General features: G+C 36.7%; 1 protein-coding gene across 1 annotated transcript in view; it reads right to left on the bottom strand.

The window, feature by feature from the left end:
• The window catches only part of LOC102818267 (6-phosphogluconate dehydrogenase, decarboxylating-like), a 1522-nt gene extending 1340 nt beyond the window's left edge, over positions 1-182 (bottom strand). The window contains exon 1 of the mRNA XM_006864059.1: positions 3-182. Coding sequence (XP_006864121.1) covers positions 3-182 — 180 coding nt within the window. The remainder of the gene's footprint in view (positions 1-2) is intronic.
• Positions 183-11296: the final 11114 nt, after the last annotated feature.

The following is an 11296-nucleotide window of genomic DNA, read 5'->3' as shown; positions in this document are numbered from 1 at the left end:
ATTTCCTTCAAAGAGTGAGCACCAACCACTTTGGTTCCCTTTGCCTCGTTGGCCAAGAAATCATCAACTTTGGAGACCGTCCTGTTAAAAGCACAGATCACAAAGCCGTGGTCGTTCATGTTCAAAATTAAGTTCTGGCCCATGACAGCCAGTCCAATCAGTGCAATGTCAGCTTCGGCCATGGCGGCGGTGGCGGCGGCGGCGGCGACAAACCAGAAACGAAGAGAGTCAAAGCGCGGAGAACTCGGGGTTCGCGGCAGACTGAGACTCTCCAGACCCTGTACTTTTAATATTATTTTCCAACACCATAACTCAAATGTTTCAATTCTTCTATGATCTTCCTTACTCATTGTTCAACTTTCACATGCATATGAGGCTATTGAAATACCATGCCTTGGGTGGGGTGCAATTTAGTCCTCAAACTGACATCTTTGCTCTTAAGTATTTTAAAGAGGTGTTGTGCAGCAGATTTGCTTAATGCAATATGTTGCTTGATTTCTTGACTGTTGCTTTCATGAGTGCTGATTGTGGATCCAAGCAAAATGAAGTCTTTGACAACTTCAATCTTTTCTCCCTTTCTCATGATGTTACTTGGTTCATTGGTGAAGATTTTTGCTTATTTTTGACATTGAAGTGCTATCCATACTGAAGGCTGTGGTATTTGATTGTCATCAGTAAGGATTTTAAGTCCTCTTTACTATCAGCAAGCAGGGTTGTATCATTTGCATATCACAGGTTGTCAATAAGTCTTCCTCCAATCCTGATGCCATGTTCTTCTTTATATAATGCAACTTCTCTGATTTGCTCAGTATACAGGTTGAGTAAGTATGGTGAAAGACTACAACACTGATACACACTTTTCCTGATTTTAAATTAAGCAATGTTCCCTTGTTCTGTTCTAACAATTGCCTCTTGGTCTGTGTACAGGTTCTGCATGAGCACAATCAAGTATTCTGGAATTCCCATTCTTTGTCATGTTATCCATAACTTGTCATGTCCCACAAAATTAAACTCCTTTCCATAGCCAATAAAACACAGATAAACATCTTTCTGGTATTTTCTGCATTAAGTCAAGATCCATCTGATGTCAGCAATTATACTCTTTGTTCTACATCCTTGTCTGAATCTGACTTGAACCGCTGGCAGTACCTTATCAATGTAATGTTTCAGCTTTTTAAGAATTATCTTGAGCAAAAATTTTATTTGCATGTGATATTAATGATATTGTCCAATGATGATTTCCTCATTCTTTTGGGTCACCTCTCTTTGGAATGGGCACATATATGGATCTTTTCTATTCAGTTGGCTAGGTAGCCGATTTCTAAATTTCTTGGCATAGATGAGTGAGTGCCTCCAGTGCTGCATCAATTTGTTGAAAATTTTTCAACTTATATTCCATCAATTCCTGGAGCCTTGTTCTTTGCCAGAGTCTTCAATGCACCTTCAAATTCTTCCTTCAGTATCATTGCTCTTGATCATATACTACCTCTTGAAATAGTTGAATGTCAACATTTCTTTTTTTGTACAGTGACTGTGTTTCTTCCATCTTCTTTTAATGCTTTTTGCATCATTCAAAATGTTTCCCATAGAATCCTTCAGTATTTCAAGTTGCGGCTTGAATAGTGTCTACACCTCTTTCAGCTTGAAAAATGCTGAGTGTGTTTTTCCTCTTTTTGTTTCCGACCTCTAGATCTTTGTACATTTCATTATAATACTTGACTTTTTCTTCTTGAGTTATACTTTGAAATTTTCTACTCAGCTTTTTTTCTCCTTGTGACCTCCATTTACTTTAGCACCTCTATGCTGGAGAATAAATTTCAGAGTCTCTTCTGACATTCGTTTTAATCTTTTCTTCTTTCTTTTGCTTTCTTCCTATATGATATTCTTGATGCAATCCCATAACTCTTCTGATATTTGATAATCAGTGTCTAATGCATTAAATCTGTTCTTGAGATGGTCTCTAAATTCAGGTATGATCTGTTCATGGTTATATTTTGGCTCCCGTGAACTTGTTTTAATTTTCTTGAGCTTCAGCCTGAACTTGGATAAGAACAATTGATGGTCTGTTCTACAGTATGCTCCTGGCCTTGTTTAGGCTGATGATATGGAGCTTTTACACCATTCATTCCCACTGTTGTAGTAAATTTGATTTCAGTGGTGGTTATGTGCCATAGAGTCAGTTCTGACTCATAGTGACTCTATACAGGGTTTCTGAGGTTGAACATCTTTGTTGTTGTTATGGTTGTTAGGTGCCATCGAGTTGGTACTGACTCATAGTGACCCTATGCACAGAAGGAGCAAAAAGCCTCATTTTTCTCCCATGGAACCGCTGGTAGTTTTGAACTGCTAACCGTGACATTAGCAGCCCAACTCTTGACCACTACACTACCAGAGCTCCTTCTAGTGGATCTCTATATATATACATATAGTTGTCTTTTATGTTGTTTCAAAAGGTATTTGCAATGAATAAGTTATTGGTCTTCAAAAATTCTATCATGCCATCTTCAGCATAATTTCTAATCACTGAGTCCAATGACTGATCCTTCCTCTTTTTGTTTCCAACCTTTGCATTCTAATCACCAGGAATTATGAACACATCTTGATTGCATACTTGATCAATTTGTGACTGAAGAAGTTGGTAGAATTATTCAGTCTCATCCTCATTGGCTTTAGCAGTTGGTGTGTAAATTTGAATAATAGTGGTATTAACTGGTCTTCCATGTATGCAAATGGATATTACCCTATCAGTGGCAGCATTATACTTCAAGATAGATTTTGAAATATTCTTTTTTATGATTAATGTGACACCATTCCTCTTCAATTTTTCATTCTCATCATAGTAAACTATATGATTATAAGATTCAAAATGGCCAGTAGCAGTCCATTTCAGCTCAGTAATGCCTAACATACTGCTTTTACTGCATTCCATTTAATTTTCACAACTTCTAATTTTCTTAGATTGATACTAATTTTCTGATTATTATTATTATTACTGACAGCCCTTTCTCCTCATTTTGAGTTGTGGCCCATCTTCAAATGAAGGTCCCAAAAGCTTTTCTAGATTCATATTATCATGGTCAATTCTACTTTGAGAAGGAAGCTCTTTCCAAGTCATATTTTGAGTGTTTTTCAAACGGAGGGGCTCATCTTCCAGCACTATATATGACAATATTCTGGTGCTATTTATACTGAACCTCAGTATTTATTCAGCTATTTATACCTATTTCAGTATTCAATATTCTGGAGCTATCTTACAGTGTTCCACCGCTATTCATAATGTTTTCAGTGGTTAGGTATTCAAAAGTCGTCCTGTTCTCCTTCTTAGTCTGTCTTAGTTTGAAAGCTCAGCTGACACCTGTCCACCATGGGTGACCCTGCTGGTATTTAAAATATTGTTAACATAGCTTCAAGCATCACTGTAACAAGCAAGCCACCACAGTGTGACAAACTGACAGATGAGTGGTGGTTTCTTAACTAGCTACAACTATTAATATTAGTTCAACAAATTGCTGATGAGAAAGGACAAAATGAAAGAAGACAACAGCTTTGAATAAAGAAAAGTCAGGAGAAATTTTTTCTTTTTCTTATTTTTTTAAAATAGGAGACCCCGAAAGTTACTGTGAGAGGGCACAGTAGCTAGAGTGGGAGAGATTGAAGTGGGAGAGAGAGAGCAAACATCTCTAGTGAAGGAGCAAGGTAAGAGATAGTGATTAAGAACACAGAGGAGGGTTGTACTGAAAGGGGCAGGAAAAAATGGCATCAAGGGTACAAAGAGGAGCTTTGTTTTGAGAGAAAAAGAAGAATTCTTAGGTGTTCTCATGGTATGGAAGTTGAGCTGAAAAAGAAAGTTTCTACTTGCCAGGAATGCAGGAGTTAATGGGTAAGAGAGAGGGTTTTTGAAATGGTTGAATGTTTCATAGGAGTTAATATGAGACAGGAAGAGGATAGTTGTAAATGATCTGGGGTAGGGAATGTGGTGGATAAAATATGTGATGAAAAGAGAAGAGGAAGGGTGAACTGCAGGTTAGGAATAGAGGAAAGGGAGAGCTCAGTGGCTTGACATTTAGCTGTTATGGTTGGTGTATATTCAGAGCAAGGAAGGTATGCTGACTTCCTGACAAATTTTCACTGCCCAATGTGATGGTATTTTCTTTCTTTCAGTTGGGAGAGGATAAGCAGGTAGCCTATAACCTCAAAATTGCTTACTAGAAACAAACTTTTGAAATAGAAGTGGGGAAAACTCACATTCTGACTCATAGCAATCCTGTACACAGGTTGTAAGTCTTTACAGGAGCAGAAAGCCTCATCTTTCTCCTGTGGAACGGCTGATATTTTTGAACTGCTGACCTTGAGATTAGCAGTCCGACTCATAACCACTGTGCTGTCAGAGCTCCTTGTAGATGGAGGGTTGCTATGAAAAAGCATTGATGCATTTGAATATGTTGTGGCAAATAATGGACTGCCAGAAGAATGAATAAGTCTGTCTTGGAAGAAGTACAGCCAAAATGTTCCTTAGAAGGGAGGATGGTGAGACTTTGTCTTACATAATTTGGACACCTTATCAAGACGAACTAGAAGGACATTATGCTTAGTAAAGTAGAGGACCAGAGAAAAGGAAGAAGACCCTCAATGAGATGGAGTGACGCAGAGACTACAGTAGTGGGCTCAAACAGCAACAGTAGGATGGTACAGAACTGGGCAATATTTTGTTCTCACGCATAGGGTCACTATGAATTGGAACTGACTCAATAGCACCTAACAACAATAACATAAAAAATAAACATTTGATAGGTGGACCTGTCCAGAAATGGCAGGGATTATCATGAGACAAATGATTTCCCAGCAGGACTTCAAGTCAGTCCATTCCGGTTTAACTCCCAGCTGAAAATTTGTATTTCTACCCCAGATATATAGAGTCCTGGTGTGGCACTGTAGGATAAGCACTGGACTGCTAACCATAAGGCTAGTGGTTCAAACTCACCAGTGTTCCTGGGAAACCCTATACAGGGTCACTGGACAACACTTAACAACCACGCCAGATATACTGAATCAAAACCTACATTTTAACAAGTTTCCAGGTGATTCTTATGTGTGTGAGGCTCTATAAGAATCATCTGGAGATCTTGTTAAGATATAAATTCTGATTTGGCATATCTGGTATGAAAATGCAAATGATTAACAGGGAGTTGAAACAGAATGAACTGATTTCAAGTCCTACTTCCCAGCGCCAGGCATGCTCATCTAGGCCAGTGATGAACGGGGATTAAAACAGATAAATTTTAATTTTATGATTCTCTGGACAAGCTTGACATCCTAGTGTTAACTTTGCCTCTTCATTTTTTGCTCAAATTGTGTTTAATATTTATTTTAAAAAATGCACTAATTAGAACACATGAGGTTTAAGTTTCAAAAACCCTGAGATTTCAGCAAATTTTGTGAATGAGTTGGACTATCACCACACTGTTATATATGACATAGTATGTCATCTCTGCTAATTAGCTTTTGAAAAACACTTATTGCTTTATAATAAAAGTTAATATGTAAATAAATTCTACTTATTAAAGGTTTAGTTCATGCATGTTGTTGTTGTTAAGTGCCGTCTAGGCAGGAGTCAGTTCCAACCTATAGTGACCCTGTATATGGTTTCTGAGGAGCTGCTGGTGGGTTTGAACTGCCAACCTGTTGTTCAAACTGACCTTGCAGTGCAGCTTGTGATCCTGCAGTGCCACACCAGGCCCTAGAGTTTATGCATATGGGATCATTAATTTAACCATTCCTCTGTTGTTGGGCACTTAGTTTGCTTCCAAGTTTTTCTTATTCAAATGTAATGTAATAAGCATCTTTGTATTTACTAATTTGTGTAGATGTGTTTCTCAAGGATAATGTGCAATTGCTGTGTTGAAGGATATGGGCACTAATAAGGCTATATCAATTTACAGTCCCATCAATAGTGCATGAGAGTATGCTTGAGTGTTTAATACTCTCATATAACATATATCTCCAGGGTAACAAAGGAGATTAAAAGCAAATTCTTTGTTTTAAGCATTTGAATCAGTAAAACCTAACATGAAAGAAAACTCAAATGACACGCACTGCAAAATAGAATTGTGAAAAAGAAAAAAGAATTGTGAAGATAGGTGCAAGAATACAGTGGGCTTCAAATATCATGAGTCAGTCAAAAAATTTTATATCAGTTTATACAGATGGATTTGCATTTCCTTTCAGTCTTTTTATGCAGTGATTTATTTTGCTTCATTGTGATCATGCTGCATTGGGTCTCTTCTCTTCTCTTTATATTATAATCAATAATTTCCTCTTACTATTGTTATTATTGAAAGGAGCTCTACTGTCCAATTGGTTTTGACTCATAGTGATCCTGAGTCAAAACAAAATATTGCCCCGTCCTGTTCCATCTTCATGAACTTTACTATGCTTGAGCCCATTGTTTCTGCCACTGTGTATTATGACTGCCTTCCAAGTTAGGGGTTCGTCTTCCAAGAATTATATTGAGCAGTGCGCTGTTATACATAGCATTTTCACTGGCTGCTTTCCAAAAGTAGATCACCAAGCATTTCTTCCTGTCTGTCTTCATCTGGAAACTCCACTACAACTTGCCCACTATGGATAACCCTGCTACATTTTGAAACACCAATGGTATAGCTTCTAGCATCAAAGTAATATGTAAGCCACCACAGTACAACAAACTTGACAGTCAGGTGGTGGTTACATTCCATATACAATATTTGTATATTGTGTTTCTATACTGGTCCTAGTTTCTTAAAGATCACTTTCTTTGCTATAGGAGTCCAATTCTTTCCATACTTGTCAATAAAATGGAAATTTTTTTTGTAGAGCTTCATTGAATTGAATATCTATTACTGCGTTAGGTAAGTCCTCGGCATGGAAGGTAAGGGACAAATAAAAACAAAATGTAAGAAACAGTTCTCAGCTCTAAGGCTCTGACAATTTTATTGGAAAGATGAAATGTGATGTAGCTAACATCTGTAAGGAGTTGTTTAGAAGGATAGGTCATCCAAAATAGAAGCATGTTGAGAGGTGAAGTACAACAAATTTGGAATTTGTTAAAAAAAAATAAATAAATAAAAAAAATATATATATATGGATTTTCTTCAGTCCCCTCCACTCTACCTTACCATGATCAGATTGTAAATGATTTCCAAACCTATGGTGGCAGTACTGTAGCTATAGAAACTGAAAAGGAGAAAATATGAAATTATTTACTCTGTAGATACTGAGCTGCTCTTTGTAAAGCTCGATGTTAGACATTAAGTAGTGGTAGTGTAGTGGTTACAAGGTGGGCTGCTAACCAAAGGTCAGCATTTCAAAACTGCCAGCAGCTCTGAGGGAGAAAGATAAGGCTTTTTGCTCCTGTGAAGATTTACAGCGGCAGAAACCCTATGTAGGATCACTGTGAGTTGGAATCGACTCCACGGCACACCACCACCACCACCACCACCACCACCACACCATGTTAGACATTACAATGGCTTAGATAAGGGGTAAGACATGGTTTCTACTCTTAGTGGAATTTACATTATTTAACTCCAAGACATAATATATAGAGGCTTTTTTAAAGATAAATTAAACCCAAGTAAGAATTTTGACTGTGAAGATTTGTGACCTTAGATATATATCACAAATTTTCTGAGCTTCACTTTCTTCATCATTAAATGGTATTAATACTTTCACCCTCAGATCCTTTGGATGGTAAAATGACACAGTGCATGTACAGGGTTAAATAGTGCATCATCCCTTGTAAAATGAAATAGTGCATGTATGTTGTTGTTGCTAAGTTCCATAGACTCAGTTCCAACCCGAGGAATGGCAAGTGAGTTCAAACTGCCAACCTTGCAGTTCAAACTGACCTTGCAGTCCAGTGCACTATTACACAGTATGACCCCAGGACTCCAGTGCATGTATTGTTGTTGTTAAGTGCCATTGAGTCTGTATGTTGTTGTTGTTAAGTGCCATCGAATCAATTCCAACTCATAGCAATCCTGTATAGGGTTTCCAAGGAGCAGCTGGTGAGCTTGAACCACCGACTTTGCAGTTCAAATGAATTTGCAGTCTGGCGCATTAACCCACAGCGCCACTTCAGGACTCCATTAAGTCCGTATGGTGCTCTTCAAATAGGGCTAAGTGTTGGTTATTCAGACACGAAGACTTTGAAAACTATTAAAACAGTAAGTTCGATATGGTAATGTCTCTAAAATAATGACACTTTTTAGAAAATGGAATTTTAAATTAAAAGGTACTAGTCATAGGGAAGCTTCTAGAGCTACCAGGCAGTTGTGATTTAGGTTCACAAGCGAGTGGCTGAAGAATGGACCCAAGGAAATAAATCAATGTTTTTGAAAGATTAAAAAAAAAAAGTGGAAGGAAATCAAAATTGCAAATGCAGTGAGAGAAGATTAATTATTTTATATTTATCTCAGAGGAAAGAGCCAAATGGGAATATGTGCTAACCAGGAAAATCACCTTGCAACTGTGTCAGGAAAGGGTTTGCGAGTATTGTGAACTTGCTGAAACCTTTATCTTGGGGCCCAAGGTGGTGCTGGATTAAGTTTCAAAAGGACATGTATATTAGAGACATAGTCTATACTGCAAAGCTGTGGTTAGCATCTCAGAAGAATGCTTTTACAATATTGACCACTTCTAGACACACAACAATTAATATTGCCTCAGAGAAAGAGCACAACGTCAGAGCCCAGCATCAGTTCCAGTAGCTCTAAGAAGATAAATGTTTATGAGGAAAAAGTGAAAACAAACAGACCTCAGGCTCACTTGGGAAAAAATACTTAAATAATTAATTTTAAAATATCAAGATAAATAAACATAATTTGCTCAGTGCTAAATGAGGAGACACACATTAGTGAGCAAGGCGTTTAAGTACATGGCCCTTTTCTGCTGAGAGTTTTCAAAGAAAAAAGGAAGACGAAAGGGAATTCATTCTCCAGTTTAAAAATAATGGTCAGCCAGGAGGACAATTCTCAAAGAAAACTTATGATTCACATAAGAACAATCCCTCAAGAGAGGAAGGGGGAGGGGAGAAGCAAGAAAATCATAGCTTTAAAAGTGTGCCTTAGATTTAATGAGTTTTATAGCCTTTCACCTTTCAAATGCAGATATTACACATATTTTTTATAGTTAGGCTTTTAAAATAAGACAAATGCAAAACACAAATTGACAGCTCAGAAATAATATTAAGATTTATTTTTCATAAAACTCCTACAATTCTTTACATGGATTTTTTTAGAGATAAGTATCGAAGTCAAATTTGGAAATTCTAAATAAAACAACTCGTTAGCCTTAAAGATCTATCTAGTCCACTATTTCCATCAAACTCAAAATTACATTTTAAAATCCTCAAAATTCTGTGTTAGAATACATTATTACATATTTGAGTGGGAAGACATACTTAAAATAATTTAAACAAATATATATATTGAAATATTGAACTTGAGGACTTTTAAGAAAAAGGTCACTGAAACAATTATTCTAGGAATTTCTCATAACCTGTGACAGTTGAATTAAAAGCTATTCTGACATTTGCAAGATATTCATGCACCCTTAAAAGAAGTATAATTTTGTTGCCTTTTGAAAATTGTTTGTATTATCTTCCTTTTAGTTGTAACTTGCTCTGATAGTCCCAAATGAAATATTTTATATTTTGAGGCTATTCTTGATGTGACTTCCAGATGTGGAAGTAAACTTCCTATTTATTTCCCAAGTGGTTGTTAAATTATACCTGGCATTTGTTAGCTGTTTTACATTTTGCAAAACTGTATTTTCACATTTGTTTTGGTCCTCAGGATAACCATATGGAGATGATATATTTTCCCATATAACAAATGAGGGAAGTGATGTTTACAGGGAACAGAATAATTACCTAGTATCGCACAACTATTGGGTAAATTATAAAGTCAGAATATAAATCTTGCTCATTCAACATTGTTGTTTGTGTTAAGTGCTATTAAGTTGGTTCTAACTTATTGTGAACTTGTATAGAGTTTCTGAGGAGCAGCTGGTGGGTTTGAGCCTCAACCTTGTATTTCATAGTTTCATGTTTATCCTTTGTCTTCATTAAATAACACTGGCACCATCAAGAAGAAGAGTTCCCAGACAGTATTTTAAAGTGGAAGTTATTGATAAACTCAACAGAATTTGTAAGGTACTTTGAATGAAAGTTTGCAAAATACTTCAAAAGCAATAGAGGAAAAGAAGAGTATGAATAAGAAGACTAGTAACTAATGGCACCTTGTACACCTATGTACCTTTCCAAGTGTTTCACATACATTATGCATTTCGATTCTCACAGTAATCCAATAAGAGAGCTATACTTGAATGGTAAAACTATACTATTTTACTGAAGAAGATAATGAGGTCTCCAGGCTTGAATTGATGCCTGAAGTAGGAATTTTTGTCTTTTGATTCCCAGTCCAATAATCTTCCACAAGGGTGACTTTCTAGATATAAAACCTCTCACTGATTGCTGCAACACAATCTAAAATGTCTATAGATACTTGTTTTAGAGTTATAACATTTCATGCATAAACTCTTATCTGTTTCTTGTTGTTGTTGTTGTTATGTGCCATGGAGTCGGTTCCGACTCATAGTGACCCTGTACAGAGTTTCCGAGGCTGTAAATCTTTACGGGAGAAGAAAGCCTCATCTTTCTCCTATGGAACAGCTGGTAGTTTTGAACTTCTGACCTTTCAGCTCACAGCCCAATTTGTAACCACTACGCTCTTATAGACTAAAATTAAGTGATTGATGAAAGCTTTTTCAAATTTGTTAAATCTGTTATTATCAAAAGGAGTCCTTGTAGTGCTGTAAGTTAGGTATTGGGCTGCTAACCACAATGTTGGCATTTCAAACCCACCAGTCACTCCTCAGGAGAAAGATGAGGCTGTCTACTCCTATAAAGACTTACAGTTTCAGAAACCCTATATAGGGTTGCAAGGAGTCAGAACTGACTTAGTGGAAATTGGCTTACTCTTATCATCAATTTATATTAATATGAACAGAGGTAAAAGGTATTTTTTTGTCTGCTTAAGATCACAAATATATTGTCAGATTTAATATCAGTCTATTTCAGATCACGGATGCCTAGGATATTGACCTTTATGTATTCCATTTAATTTTTGACAACTTCCAATTTTCCTAGATTTATACTTCATTAGAAAACCAAAAGGGAAGAGCACACTCAGCATTTCTCAAGCTGAGGGAACTGATTCTATTTTACCCATAGAATCCTTCAATATTCTAATTCAAG

The sequence above is a fragment of the Chrysochloris asiatica genome, unplaced genomic scaffold (assembly GCF_000296735.1).
Source record: "Chrysochloris asiatica unplaced genomic scaffold, ChrAsi1.0 scaffold00059, whole genome shotgun sequence".
Taxonomy (NCBI): domain Eukaryota; kingdom Metazoa; phylum Chordata; class Mammalia; order Afrosoricida; family Chrysochloridae; genus Chrysochloris; species Chrysochloris asiatica.
Note: the sequence above shows the minus strand (reverse complement) of the source record. Positions and strands in the feature narration are given on the sequence as shown.